Source organism: Malaya genurostris, chromosome 1 (genome assembly GCF_030247185.1).
Source record: "Malaya genurostris strain Urasoe2022 chromosome 1, Malgen_1.1, whole genome shotgun sequence".
Classification (NCBI taxonomy): domain Eukaryota; kingdom Metazoa; phylum Arthropoda; class Insecta; order Diptera; family Culicidae; genus Malaya; species Malaya genurostris.
Window position 1 is genome coordinate 151,533,069 of NC_080570.1, and position 18,505 is coordinate 151,551,573.

Below are 18,505 nucleotides of genomic sequence, written 5' to 3' on the forward strand. Positions count from 1 at the left end.
ACGAAAACCAAAAAGCCGTAAAGATAACGAAGATAAATTAATCGAACAGTTTAGATGCGAATAGATCGATCAACGTTTGCCGCATCCCACCATCGTGCACGGGACATGAATTTAATTAAACTCTTTCGATTTTGCAACTGACGTAATAGTTTCATTCATCCTTTTCGAGGCCCCGTTTCCTTGGGTGGGCAGAGCGCCACTCATAAAGGATAAGCATTTACTGCTGCCGCTGGTTGCCGTGCATATTTTCAAAAGCAGATTATGCTGATGATGAAGAAAAAACCGCAGGGAATTTTAATAAAAATCCTTTCCAACGGCATTCTATCGGATCGGAGATAGAGGCCACTCGCCCAGAGATCTTGATGGTGCTTTCGACAAACTCCGGCGCTGTCTTGGGACTGCGGCGAACGAAGGGTGCAACGGGAAAGCGAAAGATCTAAATTTTGCGATAAAACTCAAATCACTAGCCAACCGAGAAGAGTAGCGCAATGTTTAATTTCAATATTTATTTGAACTATTTTCCACGGCTAGGTTGGCTAGGAAAATTACTGGTTAAAATTATTTTCTCTTCCATCGGTACGATGTTGGCTGGGAGTTTTTTATTTCACGCTGCTTTCGATGCGCTGTTTAAAGAAATTCCATTAGAGATGAGAAAATTAGTGGAATTTAAAAATTTTGAAATCATTTCAATACAGGAATAAACAATGAAAACGTTCTGTTAGAAGTACACAGTAATTTTCACTTTCATTCACGTTTCGTCTTCGACTCAACAGCGCATTATCAGTTCATGTTGAACTAGGAGTAAAACTTAGCAGTTCTTCAAAAATTGCTGAGCAGACGTGAAATTCAAGCTCACTTTTTTATGTTGCATCGTTATACAATATCTAAATTGTTTATTTGTTGTTCAGATTGTAGTTATTAAGAAGTTCGGTTTTTAAAATTGCTTAGCAATTTTGGATTAACTGCTAAGTCGCACTAGCAGTTTAACATGAGCCAGCCAGTGATTGAAATCCATTTTGAAATTTTTGACTACTATTTTCGGTACTTATGAAACCAGAATCCGAAAAATCAGAACAGATTGGCTCAACTTGTACGTTCCTCTGGTTATTTGAAAATTTATGCCAGCAACAAATGTTTCCTATGAATTGGGACATTTTTAACCCATTTTAGAATAGTTTTCTTTGTTTTTTTTTTGCATAAACGACGGTGTGAAATTTTAAACACTCATCAACCAGTATGTCCGAAACCGGTAGCTGATTCAAGCTTTTTCATGGGACTAAAAGACTTTTTCATTATTATTATTAATATTTTCATTATTTTTACCATTATGTAGGAGGTTTTATGCCTGCAGAAGAACAAGTTTGACAGCAACCAACGCTTTCCTTGCTCCAAAATCCAAAATGTTATGCAAGAAAACACAAAAATGATAAGAATAAAATAAAACCAAATAAAATAACATGGAACAGAATAAAATAGAATGAAATAAAATAAAGCAAAATAAAATCCAATAAAAAGGAAAAATATATATTAAATGAAACTGAAATAGAACAAAATATAAAAAATTAAAACGAAACAATAAACATACAATGTAATAAAATAAAATAAAATAAATCAAAATAGAATAAAATGCAATATGTAACGAAATAAAATAAAACAAAGTACAATAAAATGAAATTGAACAAAATCATACAGAAAAATATGAATTAGAATATAGATTTAAAAAGAATAAAAAATAATAAAACAGAACAAAATATATGAAATGAGCTAAAATGAAATGAAATGAAAATGATTGCAATAAAAGAGAATTGAATGAAAAAATATAATATAGAATTTAAAAAAGTCAAACGAAAAAAAATTAATAAAATAGTTAGAATAAAATGAGCTAAGATCAATAAAAAGAAATGAAACAAATTAAAATGAACTTGAAGTTTTTTGATATCATTTATTTTACTCCGGTTTAACCATTTTGGTCATTCATTGTAAAGAAACTGAAGTAAAACCAAAAAGAATAGAATAAAAAATAATATCAATACTAAAACAATAACGTGGAATAAAATAAAACAAATTCTACCCGGCGAACGACCGTTAGTGTGTTAAAGCCGGCTATAAATGAATTGTATAAAAAATATATGAAAAATAAGCAATAAATAATCAATTAAAATAAAATCAAATATAATAAAATCAAATAGATTAAAATAAACGAATGAACTGATCTAAAAATATAAACGAAAAATTAATTAAACGAATATGAAATCAAACGAAAATAAAATAATATAAAACCAAAACTAAATAGAACACTACATAATGAAATAAAATGAAATAAGTTAAACAAAACACATTACAAAAAATAAGATTCAAAATAATAAAGTTATTTTCAATGAAATAAAATTAAATAAGATGGAACAAAATAAATACAATAGAATAAATTGAAATGAAATTAAACAAAAACAATTGAAAAGAATAAAATTAAACAAAATGAAATCCAATTAAAAGGGTTTGTGCCTTAAATTAAATGAAAATAAAATATAATAAAATAAAAACAGGGCAATAAATATGCCACGTAATAAAACAAATGAAATAAAATAAAATAAATCAAAATATAATAAAATGCAATATATTACAAAAAATAGAATGAAATATTACGAAAGCAAATTGAATAGAATCACACAAAAAGACATGAATTAGAAAATAGATTCAAAAAGAATAAAAAATAATAATCTGCAACAGAATAAAATAAATGAAATGAACTAAAATAAATTAAATTAAAACAGAATCAAAAAACCTTTGCGAAAAACTGGAATACAATGAAACAACATAGATTACAATAAAATAGAATTGAATAAAGTAAAAAACAACTGAATTCAAATAAACTACAAAAAAATTATTTTGACTCAATAAACATAAATAAAATGGAACAAATTAAAATGAAATTGGAATAAAATGAAAGAGAATAAAATTAAGAAATGAAATGCTAAAAATGAAAAACTAAATAACATGGAATAAAATAAATGAACAAAAATTAAAATAGAGTCAAAAGAAATAAATTAAAATTTATTGAAAGAAATAGAAAGAACTGAAGTAAAATAAATTTAAAAAAACTTATTCTGAATGCAAATATAATATAACAAAATAAAAAAGAAAATAAAATACAATATAATACAATAAAATGGAATAAATTGAAATCGAATAAAACGAAATGCATTACAAGAAATAGGATTAAAAATAATGAAATAATGTATGATACATAATTAAAGGAAATTGAGTCAAATAAAACAGAACAAAATGACATGGAATGAAATAAAATAAATGAAAAATAAAAACATATATGAAAAACAAAATATATATTGAAGTGGAATAAACAACAATAATACAATGATACAGAACAAAATAAAATAAACAAAACCAAATTAAATGGAAAGGATACAATTAAATAAGAGATAACAAAAAAATCAAAATAAAAAATAAAATGTATTAAAAATAACTTAAAATATGTTAATGTAAAATAAAACAAAATATGTAACAGTAAAATAGAAAGAAATGAAAAAAATCAAAGAAGCTAAAATAAAAATGCAATAACGTATAACAGAATAAAATAAAATAGATTAAAATGAAATACCATTAGAAAAGAAAAAACTAAATAAAATAAATTTTAATCTATTTTCGAGACAATTTTTCGAACACTCTCGCAAGAAAAGTCAATAATAGTTTTTGATCATTATTTCCGCTACTTCCGGAACAGTAGTCGGAGGTTACTCTAATCGATGATTTGGAATTCTAAACGCTCATCACACGGCAATATCGGAGCTCTAAAGTTCAATCCCGACAAGATTCAGATCACTGTAGACAACCTTTTATTCAAATTGGCGGAAATTGAATTAAAAATTTTTAAATAAAACACAATATAATGAAATAAGTCTAAATAAATTAAAATAAGCTAAAAAAAGTCTATAATAAAATAAATAAAGTAAAATAAAATTTATTATAATAAAATGGACTAAAACAAAATACACTAAATTACAATAAAACAATATGGAATGAAATAAAAGAAAACAAGAAAAAAATTGATTGAAATTGAAATAAAACAAAATAGAATGAAAAAAAAAACAAAACAGAATAAAATAAAATTAAATACATTGAAAATAAAATAATACATAACATAAAATGTGATAGAATAAAATTTAACAGAATAAAATAAATTTAAATATAACGTAATAAAATGGAATAGAACATAATGAAATGGACTAAAATAAAATAAAATATGCAATATGAAATAAAATGATATTGAATCTAGACTCGTAAAGATAAGTTAAGCCATCTCGAGAATCAGTGAGTGAATTCCATTTCGAAATATGACTACAATTTTCAGTATAACCGAAGTCAATTCGCCTTTCTTCATAAGATTCTACTTACAATCTTAAGGTAACAGCCATTGTTGAAATACGCAAAAGCAGTTTTCTCCGCTACTATTTGATGAATCTTTAAAGAAAAAAACATCAGTTTATTTAGAAAAATGTACCCAACAAACTCATTTTATGTTCAACGATAGCGAAGAAAGCTGCTTGTAAATTGTTCCTTATTAGAAAGACAAAAATAAAAATAATTATGAGTACTTAGCGTAAAACGGGTTTTCAACCAAACGCCTAAATGGCTGCAAATTGATACGGTAAGTAAGCCAAAACTTGATATCGTGGGAGACATCAGTTTTGACATTGTATTTCGAAAAAAATGTCACTCGAGTAGAGTTGTACTTTTCGGATGCTTAACGGTTCATGTTGAAGTGCTAAGTCGCACTCTCAGTTCAACATGAACTGCCTATGCAATGATGATTCGAAGACGAACCGTGAATAAAAGTGACGGGAACAATAGTTCCCGCTGGCGAATAAATTACCACGCATTTCCAATCCGGAAACAAATCAGTATAAAAATTCAGTTCAGCCAAATATTGCCTAAAATTTGGTCTCAAAAGTGCTCTCACTATCTACATTGTGGTAGCAGTCCCGGATCTGAATCGATTTGATTACACCCGCCGCCTCATTCCCTTTTCGGTCGCCAACCGTTCGATTCCCTATTGTTTGGCCCCTTGTATCGCACTCAGCACATCCATGATGCTGCTGCTGCTGCCAGTGTTGTTTACCCGTCTGTCCGAGGATCAACCAAAAACGGTTCTCTTGTTTTTTTTTGTTTTGCTCGCAAAACCCCCGACACTCGGCCGACAACCGTGCGGTGAGCAATTTGCGCGGAACTGCGCGAAATTATTATTAATTGAATTGGCTTTCATTTGATCCGGATTGTGAAAATAATTAATTAAGTTTGCGCTTCAACAATTGGGCCTTCATCTAATTCACCTGCCTCGTTTATGTGGGGAGGGGTTAGGGGGGGAGGGACTGTTCCGCGGTGTCTAGTCGAAACAATCAGCAAAAGCGGCGGCTTCTGATGCATCCGTGATATAAATGCGTTTGTGTATGAGTGTGTGTGTGTGTGCGCCCGTTTAGATGGTCGGGCCAAGGCGAGTCAATGAATTTAAATGATAGGACTGTTGCCTTGGGGATTTTAATGATTTCGGTCGCCACGAAATGACTGATTCACGCAGAGTCAGAAATCCTGGTCTGTGCCCGCAACCGGCAAACGATACTAATTTTCTAATTTAACCTTTATTGTTACCACTCTTACTGCTGGTGACGGGAGGTGATGTCGGGAAGTGGTGATGGTGGTGCTGGCACGAGTGGTGCAAATTACGATAATATTCGCAACCAGGACAACCGAGTGGTTGCCGCACTGCCACACACACACACATACGATTCAGTGGATGTGCAAGGACAACAATGAACCAAAGTTTTGAGTGCCACCATGCGAATTTTGGCAACATAAAGCAGATCAGTTTTCTTCGGATTGGCCTCTGATTAGTGGAATTAAAGTTTTCAGAATGACTCAAAAATATTAACGAGAAAAACATGCTGATTCATTGAAAAAAGTTTTAAGATTTGCAGAAAATTAAAAAACAAATGAACCGAGGATGGGGTAAAAATCAACAACGTTCGCTGTAAAATTTCGTAATTAGAAGACAAATCAGTAGAAGTGGCAACCCTGGGATAAGAATTTTTTTGAATTTACATATGACTTCAAACACTGATATTCGACACCTTCGCATCAAATCGGCTCCAAAATTATTTTGAAAACATAATTTTATATGGGTTTTGAGACTCGACAAACCGGAAGTCGCCATCTTGAATTTACGGATGACTTCAAATATTGACACCTTCGACACCTTCCCATCAAACCGGTCTCAACATTGTTTCAAACATTCATTTTATATGGATTTGACACTTTCGACAGGCCAGAAATCGCCATCTTGTTTTGACAAATAATTTCAAACATTGATATTTGACATCTGCTCATCAAACTGGTTACAAAACTATATCAAAAATATCCATTGTGTGCAAGTTTTGAAGACTTTCGACAGACCGGAAGTCACCATTTTGTTTTTACATATAACTTCATCGATTGATATTCGACATCTTTTCTTCTAACCCGTTCCAAAAATGTTTTGAAAATATTCATTTTGTATGAGTTTGGAGACTTTTGACATACCGGAAGTCGCCATCTTGAATCTACATATGACTTCAAACTTTGATATTCGACACTTTCTCATCAAAATGAGCTCAACATTATTTCAAACATTCATTTTATATGGATTTGACACTTTTGACAGACCGGAAGTCGCCATCTTGTTTTTACAAATGACTTCACACATTGATATTCGACATCTTCTCATCAAACCGGCTCCAAAATCAATTCGAAAATAGTAATTTTGTATGGGGTTTGAGACTTTCGATAGACCGGAAGTCGCCATCTTGAATTTACGTATGACTTTGACATTGATATTCGACACTTTCTCATCAAACCGGTCTCAAAATTATTCCAAACATACATTTTATATGGATTTGCCACTTTCGACAAACCGGAAGTCGCCTTTTTGCTTTTACATATGACTTCCTCGACTGATATTTGACGCATGTTCATCAAACTGGTTCCAAAATTATGTCAAAAATAACCATTTTGTATGGGATTTGAAAACTTTCGACAGACACCATCTCGAATTTACATATGATTTCAAACATTGATATTCGACACCTTCTCATCAAACCGGTTTCCACATTATTTCAAAAACATTGATTTTGTATGGGTTCTGAAGACTTTCGACAGACCGGAAGTCGCCATCTTGTTTTGACAAATGATTTCAAACATTGATATTTGACACCTGCTCATCAAACTGGTTACAAAACTATATCAAAAATATCCATTGTGTGCAAGTTTTGAAGACTTTCGACAGACCGGAAGTCACCATTTTGTTTTTACATATAACTTCATCGATTGATATTCGACATCTTTTCTTCTAACCCGTTCCAAAAATGTTTTGAAAATATTCATTTTGTATGAGTTTGGAGACTTTTGACAAACCGGAAGTCGTTCTTTTTCTTTGAATTTATTTCTACATAACACTTTTTCATCAAATCGAATCTGAATGTTTTCAAATACATTAATTTTATATGGGGTTTGAGACTATCGACAGACCGGAAGTCGCCATCTTGAATCTACATACGACTTCAAACATTGATATTCGACATCTTCTCATCAAACCGGTCTCAAAATTATTCCAAACATTCATTTTATATGGATTTGACACTTTCGACGAACCGGAAGTCGCCATCTTGCTTTTACATATGACTTCCTCAATTGATATTTGACACCTGTTCATCAAACTGGTTACAAAACTTTGTCAAAAATATCCATTTTGTATGGGTTTTGAAGAATTTCGACAGACCGGAAGCCGCCATCTTGTTGTTCAAATGACTTTGAACATTGGTATTTGCCACCTGCTGCTCATCAAACTGGTTACAAGATTCTGTCAAAAACTTTTATTTTGTATGGATGTTGAAGACTTGCGACAAACCGGAAGTCGTCATCTTGAATTTACTTATGACTTGACACACTGATATTTGACATCTTCTTATCTAATCGGTTACAAAATTATGTCCAAAATATCCATTTTAAATGAGTTTTGAAACTTTTGACAAACCGGAAGTCGCCTTCTTGAATTCACATAAGATTTTAAACATTGATATTTGACATCTGTTCATCAAACTGGTTACAAAATTATGTCAAAAATATTCATTTTGTACGGTTTTTAAAACTTCCGATAGACCGGAAGTCGCCATCTTATTTTTATCTATGACTTCAAGCGATATGAGTATCTATATGAATTTTCGTATGACTCCAAAAATCCATATTAGACACTTTCTCATCAAACCGGTTTTAGAATTAAAAAATTTTTATTTCTCAGGAATTTAAAAGACGAAAGATCGGAAGTCGCCATCTTGCTTTTACATTTGACTTCCTCGATTGATATTTGACGCCTGCTCATCAAATTGGTTACAAAATTATGTCAAAAATATCCATTTTGTATGGGTTTTGAAAACTTTCGACTGACCGGAAGTCGCCATCTCGTTGTTACATATGACTTCATCGATTGATTTCCGACACCTTTTCGGCTAACCCGTTCCAAAAGTGTTTCCAAAATATCCATTTTGTACAAGTTTGGGTACTTAATATAAACCGAAAGTCGCCATCTTGAATTTACATATAATGTGAAACTTTGATACTCAACACTTTTTCATCAAACCGGTCTCAAAATTATTTCAAACATTCATTTTATATGGATTTGACACTTTCGATAGACCGGGAGTCATCATATTGTTTTTCAAATGACTTCAAACATTGATATTTGACACCTGCTCATCAAACTAGTTACAAAATTATGTCACAAATAGTCATTGTGTGCTAGTTTTGAAGACTTTCGGCGAACCGAAAGTCGTCATCTTGAATGTACGTAAGACCTCAAACCTATTCGACACGTTTTCATTAAATCGGTTTCAAAATTATTTATAAAACACATAATTTTGTATGGGTTTTGAAGATTTCGAAAGACCGGAAGTCGCCATCTTGAATTTACAAATGACTTCAAACTTTGATATTCGACACTTTCTCATCAAACTGGTTCTGAATATTTTCAAAAACATTATTTTTATATGGGTTTGGAGACTATCGACAGACCGGAAGTCGGCATATATGAATTAAAATTTGATTTTCGATACCTTCTCATCAAACCGACTAAGATTTATCTCAAAAAACATTCATTTTGTATGGGTTCTGAAGACTTTCGATAAACCGGAAGTCGCCATCTTGAATTTAAATCTAACTTCAAGAATTGATATCCGACACTTTATCATCGAAACGAGCTCAATTTTTTTTTCAACATTTATTTTAATGGATTTGACACTTTCGACAGACCGGAAGTCGCCATCTTGAAATTACATATGACTTCAAATTTGATTTTCGATATCTTCTCATCAAACCGACTAAAAATTATCTTAAAAAACATGAATTTTGTATGGGGTTTGAACACTTTCGAGAACCGGAAGTCGCCATCTTGAATTTACATATGATTTTGAACATTGATACTCGACACTTTCTCATCAAACCGGTTCCAAATATCTTTTCAAAAACATTCATTTTCTGTAGGTTTTCCAACAAACCGGTTCCCAAAATTTGAAACAAAATTATTTTATATGGATTTTGAGACTTCCGATAGACCGGAAGTCGCCATCTTGTTTTTGCATATGACTTCATTGATGGATATTCGACACCTTCTTATCAAACTGGTACCAAAATTATTTCAAAAACATCAATTTTGTATGGGTTTTAAAGATTTTCCATAGACCGGAAGGGGAGCGGGTCATTTCGCCGAAAGCTATTTCGCTGAAAGTCGTTTCGCCGAATGCCATTTCACCGAAAGTCGTTTCGTCGAAAGGGACATTTCGCCGAAAGGGTGATTTCGAATACATCATATTATTATTTTTGTGTGTTATTATGCCTGCTATAGAATCAATGCCAACGATTATCAAGATTATTAATCGGTTACTCGATTGATTATCCGACATCCCTATTCGCTTTTCGGATGTCGTGGCAAGCAGTCGCTTTCAATCAGCAACAGCAAAAAAGGAGACCTTCTGCGTGATGGAAAGCCTCGTTTGCATTGAATTCTGGAACTAAATTCTAAATCCTAATTTGGGAGCTGAATGCATAACCTGGATTTTGGTTCATCTGAAGTCTGAGGTTTAGAATTTAGTTGAGTTTTGGAAGCGAAAAATTAGGATTCTGGAACCGAAACCTGATTCTAGATTCTCGAACTAGATTTTGGGAACGGTTTTTTTTTTTACTAAAATCTGGAATTGAAATCAACGCCTCAATTTAATTCTGATTCAGAAGTTCAACTTCAGAATTCTGGAACAAAATTCAGGATATAAATTCTAGAACATTATTTTAAATCTGAACTCCGATCCAAAACCTGATAGAATTTCGGAATGGAGTTCTGAACCAAAATTTAATTTCTGAATTCAGTTTCAGACTTTAATTCTCAAGTTGATTTCTAGAATTCAGAACCTGCATGCTGAAATTGAATTCGAAACTTGTGTTCTGGAACTAAATTTTAAAACAGAACTCAGAGTAGAAATTAAAGCTCAGATTTCAGTTCTAGAATTCTAGAACTTAACTCTTGATCTGAATTCCGAACCGGGGACGGGTAAGTCGTTATTTCAATGATCCGCTTTTAAAAGCTGCAACGTAATCAATTTCACCACGAATCTGTTTACTTATTCCGCTAGGACAGAGATCTATAAAAATTAACTAACATCAATTATGACAAACATCCCACTCACGCCACCGGTATTCGGCTGAGCCAATCAATGCCCGATTCTAACTCCGTAGCCTGCTCCGAACCCGGCCTCGTACATCCGGCGGATCCATTTTCTATTATCAAATCAGCTCCGGTGCTAATTTTCGAACTGCCGAGCCGTGGATCGTGTTAGGAAATTAAAATAATTCATCGATTCAAGCCGTCATCCGTAAATTGGCGGGATTTGAGTGTGCCTCCGTTTGCATTGCGATGCAGCGACGGGGTTCGGTTCGAAATAGTATCGGCAGGTGTAGTATCGCAACGTCTGCTGCTGGCCGGTCCGGTGGTGTCCATAGTGGACGGGCCATCGGGAGGGGAAAAACGGCTTCGCCAGAGAGCATAATTTTCATTCATTGCTCGCACTTACGCTCTAATTGAGTTTCCATGAAAACCTACCTCCCCCCCTCCGGTTCGACCGGTTCGAAAGTGGCGGGGGCGATGGCGGTGACGGTGTTGGGTCTGAAAAATGCCCCCAACTAAAACTGACCACCGCGGACAAAGAACAGAAGTGGAATTTATGCATACATGCTATAATGCAGGGTGTAGGCGGCACATCCTGCATTTTGTGTTAGATGGGGACCGCCAGATTCATCGATTGTCAGTTTTTCCCTGCTGCCTTTTCTTCATATTCCTCTTCTCCGTCGCACCACCATGATAATGATAATGTAATCCGGTGCCACGGCGGTTTTACAAATGTTCGCAAATGCCGAAGCGGCACCCATTTGTGCGGGGTCTCTTCTCGGAACTTCTCGCCGGGAGCACTGGAAGAGAAGGGTGCACAGGGGTTCTTGGGCGCGCACAGTACGGAAATTAAAAGCATTAACATGATTGAATGGATCGTGTTTTGTGAGTGTGTTTGTGTGTGAGTGTGTGTTCGGGTCTGGGTTAGAGAAAATGCATTTGGATCGATAGCTGGCTGATATCAAAAGCATCGGTAATCGCGCTCAAAGTGAGGGTGTTTTGATGATTGCTGTGCGAGTGTCCATTGAGAGTCTACCAGGATATGGCTACTGAATGTGATCCGTGCTGTTCAAACTGCATCCGATCCTTTCAATCATTATTTGTGATTCAATCAATTCTAATCAGCAAGGAGAGCTATAGAATGTACTGCTTTTATAGTGACGTTGAACGATAACATAATATTAAACCATGAAAATCTATGAAATTTTCACTTTGGCAAAATTCACTTGGAGTTTCAAAACTGGAGCCTCCGTTAGAATATTAGTTCCCTTACACGGAAAGAAATCCGTTACCATTGTCATGAATCACGAAACCAACATTTGAATCTCGTCTTGAAGGTATGACTATCATTCCGAACCTTCTGAAACAACGCTTTACTTAATTTCAAAGCCCTATGAATTAGCGCTATTGCTGTATTTTCTTATGATTAAATGGGCCTCTTGAATTGTAGTCCAAATATCTACTCTCTTGGTCCTCTGGAATGAAGTGCAAAGAAAGGATACCCGTTTGATAACAGAAATATTTCACATAAAAATCAAGAGAGAAACGAAGACGTTTAGTCTACAACAGTAGATTACAGCGAAGACGTCATTCACATTTACGGGAAATGTTTCAATACTTGAAATAAAACAATATTTCAATGCCTCAAATGGTTCAAACTAATTGAATTCTAATTGGAAGAATTTATCTCTTTCATAAAAGGAAACGTTTATCGTATCATTTCATTTCATATGTGAAACCATTTCATACAGGGTTGCGTAATGAAACCTGACACATTTCGCTCTCCGGTTACACTGAAACCAAACAAGAAAACGAGATACCGAACTCGACATAGGAAAGTGTAATAATGAGGGTTTATTTTTATCTAGTAGTTTTCCATCATGGAGCACTGGAGTGTCGCTCACCGCGTTTTTATTTATAACTTGATTTTTCTTTTTAAAGAATCAGTCATTCGTTACAACTGTTTGTAAGTTTAAAAAATCTGTTTTAATCCACCTAGTTGTGTAATGACGCCTTTCTCATATCAATCATACTATCATATATTATACTGTGGTATTCTTCAAAATAATTTTCTTCGATTCCAAAAAGAACAGTCTACTGATGAAAACTATCAATTGGAGAAGATTCGAGATCGATTTAGAAAACTTTTCACGGTTTTTCACCCTTTTCAGTGATGGTATAAAATTTTTAACACACTTTACCCTATATTTCCGGATCCGGAAGTCGGATCCGGATGAAATTCAGGAATTACGCATGGGACCACAGGACCCGGGTTGGCGGTTCAATGCATAATATGCTGGTCGTACAAACCAGTTGTCGTGTGTTCGAGCCCCGACCTGGAAGGATTCGTAGTGTCAGTAGAATCGTAGCACCTGCCATGCAATGGTTGTGTACACTCTGAATCGGCTGCCAAATCTGTTGAAACAGAAGGCCAAATTCCACTACAGGAATGTAATACCAAAGCTTTGCTTTTTTACCACAGGACCTTTCATTTGAATCATTTCGGTCGCGCCATCTATGAGAAAAGTTAGAACACATATTATCATTTCTTTGCACATTTCATTCCATAACTCCGGAACCGGAAGTCGGATCCAAATAATAATCAGGAATTTTGTATGGGACCACAAGACCTTTCATTTGAATCTAAGATTGTGAAAATCGGTTTAGCAATCTCTGAGAAAAATTAGTGTACTTATTTTCACAATTTTTTGTACATTTTGCCCCATAATTCCGGAAGTCGGATTCAAATAATATTCAGGAATTTGGTAAGGGATCCTAAGACCTTTCATTTGAATCAAGGTTTGTGAAAATCGGTTAAGCCATCTCCGAAAAAAGTGAATGAAAAAAATATTCTATACACACCAGTGCTGTAAAACTTCATTCAATTCAATTGAAACTGAATGTGGAACACATTGACGATCTCTCGAATGCAGTAAACTTCACTCTCTGACACACACAATGTTTGCTGACGGTCCGAACGGGCAGCATTCAGTCATCAATCGTTTCTCTTCAATCGAGGCTCAGTTTAACCACCGTCAGTTGATCTCTTGAAGTAACAAAATATCTCTTTGAATAGTGTGAGAGCGGCCTTCAAATGAGGTTCATGTAAACATTCCAATTGGTTCAAGATAATAGATGAAAGACAAACCAGATTGCTGAAATATCAATCACAGAATACACATAAATTAATTGTTTCCTCCTTTAGTTTTCATTTTTAATACTTTACTTCATTTATAATTCTATTCGTTCGAATCTGCTTACTACCAAGAGCGAAGACAATGAAGCAGCTAGACTACTTGCCACTTGAAACTGAGCAAGCAAAACTTCAAATGACTAGGTACGATTATTCAACTGACGATGAATTCTGGGAGCTTCACTTGAAAATGGCAGCCAAAGTCAAATGAATTAGTAGGGATATGCTGACGGTCGGCGGCCATAAATTTCATTTTCATCTTATATTATTCGATTGAAAATGAAATTTTACCGCACTGATAAACACACATCCAGACATTTTGCGTACTCGACGAAATGAGTCGAATGGTATATGACACTAGGCCCTCCGGGGTTCGGTTCGAAAGTTCCGTTTTTCACAGTGATTGCATAACCTCTCTATATGAGAAAGGCAAAACAGCCTCAGCCCTTAAGGTGAGATGCAGTGCCAAAATAAGGCGCGCAAAATTCCAAACACATGAATTGAACGAATCAGCTCACAAAGCGACACATAGAAATATGGAACATATTCAGTAATTGAGTGGATAGTCATAAACCACGAGTATTTTCAATTGACCAATATGAAGGAGGCATATTAGTGCATGCTGTTTCAGACAGGCATTTTATTTATTTATTTATTTATTATTTAATAATGCTCATCTGACAATAAGTCTTAATGAGCTACTAAAAGCTACCTAACAAGTTATCTTAACGGAATAAAAATAATTATGAACAACTTAGTGCCACAGTAACCTGTGACGAAGCTGAGATGACGTTGTGACGAAGTCAAACAAATCGCTGAACTCGTTAAAGCGGCGGATCATCAATTTATAACCAAACTAATAATATTTTGCCCAAAACTGAAGAATTGGACATGTCTGACATGCGGTTTCAACAAGACGGTACCACATCCCACACGGCACGCGAAACAATGACAAATGAATTCGGTTTGAGCCCGTCAATTGGCTACCTAGATCATGTGATTTAACGTATTTTTTGAGGATTCGTGTTGAAGCATTTATTAGAAGGTCAAATTCAACAAAAGGATCAAGGTTTTGCTTTTTGGACCAATAATTAGAAAACCGGAAATCGGATTCGAATAAAATTTCGTGACAACCTATGAGACTATATAATTTTAACCAAAGTTTGGGAAATGCGATTTGTTGTGAATCGGATACTAATGCAATAATGCCTTTCTCTTGCCATTTAAACAGTGTCATTGAAACATTTGTAAGATTTTATCATCGGTCATTGGAATTATGAGTTTATCAAATAACCTAATAGTAGGTTTCAAACAAGCCTTAAGTCTTTTAAAATTGATTCTTTCGTCTTCGAGAAATTTCATCACATTGAAAAACACTGGGATTTGTCGGTTACGTCACATATAACCTTACATCTCTAGATATAACTGGAAATATTTGCAAAAACTTATCAAAATTTCATTGACATTGTTAGCTTTCAAATAAATTTTATTGAAATTCGTTGAGTCATCTGCGAGAAAATTCAACCGATGCACAATGTGCGGCTAGTTGGTTACGTCACTTATGCTACTATATCTTCAGAACTAGAAGTGACAACCATTTGGTTTTCGAATTTCATCCACAAATCAATAGAAGCTTTCAAACGAGCCTAGGCTAGTTAAAATCAGTTCTGCCATCTCGGAGAAAACGCGTTTTGTCGGTTACGTCACTTATACCATCATATCTCCGGAACCAGAGGTAACCGCCATTTGATCTTCGAACTTGATCAATAACCCAATAGTAGCTTGTTAAAAACGGTTGAGACAGACTCTGAGAAAATTGAGCGGTAAAAATATCTTCGAAAAGTTCAAACACATACACACACGAACATTTTCCGATCTCGTCAGACTTACCATTCGACACTATGGGTCTCCGAGGGTCCGTATGAAAGTCGTTTGTTTTTCAACAATTATTAATTTAATTTTTGCACTTATCATCCTGTAACTCCGGAACCGGTAGTCGGATCCGGATACAATTCAGGAACTTTGTATAGGACCACACGATCTTCCTTATGATTCTGAGTTCGTTGAAATCGGCAAAAAAAGTGATTTTGACGAACAGATGTGTATGGTATATGGCACTCGGTTCTCCTGATCTAGGTTCAAAAGTTGCATTTCACAATGATTTCTATATGAGAGCGACAAAAATACAAACAAATTTTGAAATTTTTACTAATTTTCTCGTTTATAGAATCGTGTAGCAATAAAAGAATGGTTTAGCACATACTTTTTTCATGATCATAAAATATTCCTATTCATGGGCTTTAAATATTCCTGCGTCACGTTTTCTTCGCCACGAGCTTCTTCGTGGAACACAACAAAAGCATTTGGTCCAAACATTCCTTCTTTCGGAGGGCAATGAAGCTTACATACAGTAACAGTAGGGTGGCACCGTACTGTTTGTAAGATTCGGGACAGTAACCGAACGAAATGCTTTTGTGTCTGGCAAAAATCAGGAACGTCCCAAAAAAAAAAACGTCGAAACCCGAGCCAGCAGCGCAAATTTCCTTCTTCAATTCATTTTTTTCTTTCTCGAAAACAACACTCTCAATTACCAAATCGTTTCAGGCAAAAGTTTCACCCTCACCATCATGGTATCGACGAGTCCCCCGCAGCTGGCCACCTACAACAAAGCCATCAAGGTGACCGTCGACGGACCCCGGGAGCCCCGGTCAAAAACAAGTAAGTCGGAAATCCTAGTCACCATACCTATCATGCATTTCTACCACCACCACCGCCACTCGTACAGTAGTAGTGCACTCGAATCGATTAAAACATTCAACCGGACCGGACCCCTTCTTCCTGAGTCCCGAATACGAAATCCCCCCTACAATTCGGCTTCCGGTGTCCCTTGGCAAACTTTCCGGTATTCGTTTTCGTTTTGTTCTGTTCTGTTCTGTTGACGTATGAATTATAACACTTCCACATTATCAGCAGACCTCACTTCCCAGAGTCCGCCGAACCCCTGGCAGAACGTACACCAGACAGATTTGGGGCCTTCGGCCGAGGAACAAAAAGCTGTTGATTATTTAATTTAATTTCATATCCGGTAAAATTTTGGGATTGACCTAGCCAAAGTAAAGAGCGAGTGTTTGAATTTAAATTTCTGTAAATTTCCCAGGGGGAATCGACCGCCGGACGGACGGTCGAAGACCCGTCGAGATGAGAAAACGGTAAAATGTGTGGATCGTGATTTTAATTCGGTATAATTGCACACATCCTCACCGTCCCCGGAAGGCTCATCCCGAGGATAGGGATTGATTCCGCAGTAGGTTGCTTTCTTTGCAATATGTCACCCCGTTCTTAAAGATGTCACAAACAAACCTCGGATCCCAGTGCCTGTGGCCAACGTACGGGGGAGAGGCGAGATGCCAGCACATCCTAGACTGGCGACTACATCGTTCATATGGTGTTGCTGCTGTCCCTTTTTCATCCGACGAGTTCCACCAACAATGCGCTTGCATGCGGGGAACAACGGACGGCTGAGGAGGACGACGACGACGACGACGACGACGTGTCGAGTAAGTGCAAGTACAAGGAAAACCGCAGAAAAAGTTTTTCCTTTCCGTCAAGCACAGAAACAGCTGTGATGGTCACATGGGTGGATTGTGCCAAATTAAACTTTTCCCTCGAGTGACACATTGCCGAGGCGTGAACATCCAACTCCGGGATGGGCTTTAAGTGTGGAGTAGCTAGTTGACGTGGCTAGTAATTTACGGGCTTTAAATGGAGGGATTTAAATAATTAGCTTACAGCGGAATACGAAAGGTGAATTGAAATTTTTTCGTTTTAGTTGACTTTCATGATAAATCTTTCCGATTTTCTAGGTTTACTTCCTTTAAAACTAGAATCCGCGAGAGAGTTATATTTCAATGCCTTTCTGCTTTTGCCTATCAAAATGCGTTCGACTTCCTCGTTGGAGTAAAATCTCCTTCCTTGGAGCATTTTTGTAAAGCCTGCAAACAGGTAGTCGTCGCTAAGGTGTTGTTCTTCAAATGCACCATTTGGCCAATTTCCAAGATAGTCGATGAACAAAATTTCATTAACATCTTAAAATACTGAGGTCATAATTTTACCGGCCCACAATTGTGTTTTAGACGGTTCGCACCGACTGCAATCCAATCCGATGACGATCGCTTTGACGCCGGAGTACAGTTATGGATCCAGGTTTCATCCATTGTCACATATCGATGTACAAATTCCGAATCATTTCAGGTTGAAACAGCTCCAACTCCGGCTCAACGACACGTATTCGTTGTTGGTCTACCGTGAGCAAACGCGACATCCAGTTTGATAAAACAACTTCCTCGTATGTCCATGCCATATTATATCTTTCAGATATCAGCTATTCCACGCAATTTTGAATTTAATCGTCTTTCTGTGTCATTTCTATCATTTTAATCCGAGACTCGTTTTGGTGTTCATTTGTAGAGCATATATCATTTTAAATGACGACAAATCACCTCGAAGATCATTGACGAATTACATGAAAAGAAGTGATCTGATATGGCTTTCTTCTAGAA

The 18,505-nt window shown here is 35.4% G+C and overlaps 1 protein-coding gene across 6 annotated transcripts in view; it reads left to right on the top strand.

The window, feature by feature from the left end:
• Positions 1 to 18,505, top strand: part of LOC131426191 (homeobox protein 5) — a 156,029-nt gene that overhangs the window by 116,059 nt on the left and 21,465 nt on the right. For all 6 annotated transcript variants that reach the window (XM_058588727.1, XM_058588724.1, XM_058588729.1 and 3 more), the window contains exon 3: positions 16,551 to 16,664. In XM_058588727.1, the coding sequence (XP_058444710.1) occupies positions 16,551 to 16,664 (114 nt within the window). The remainder of the gene's footprint in view (positions 1 to 16,550; positions 16,665 to 18,505) is intronic.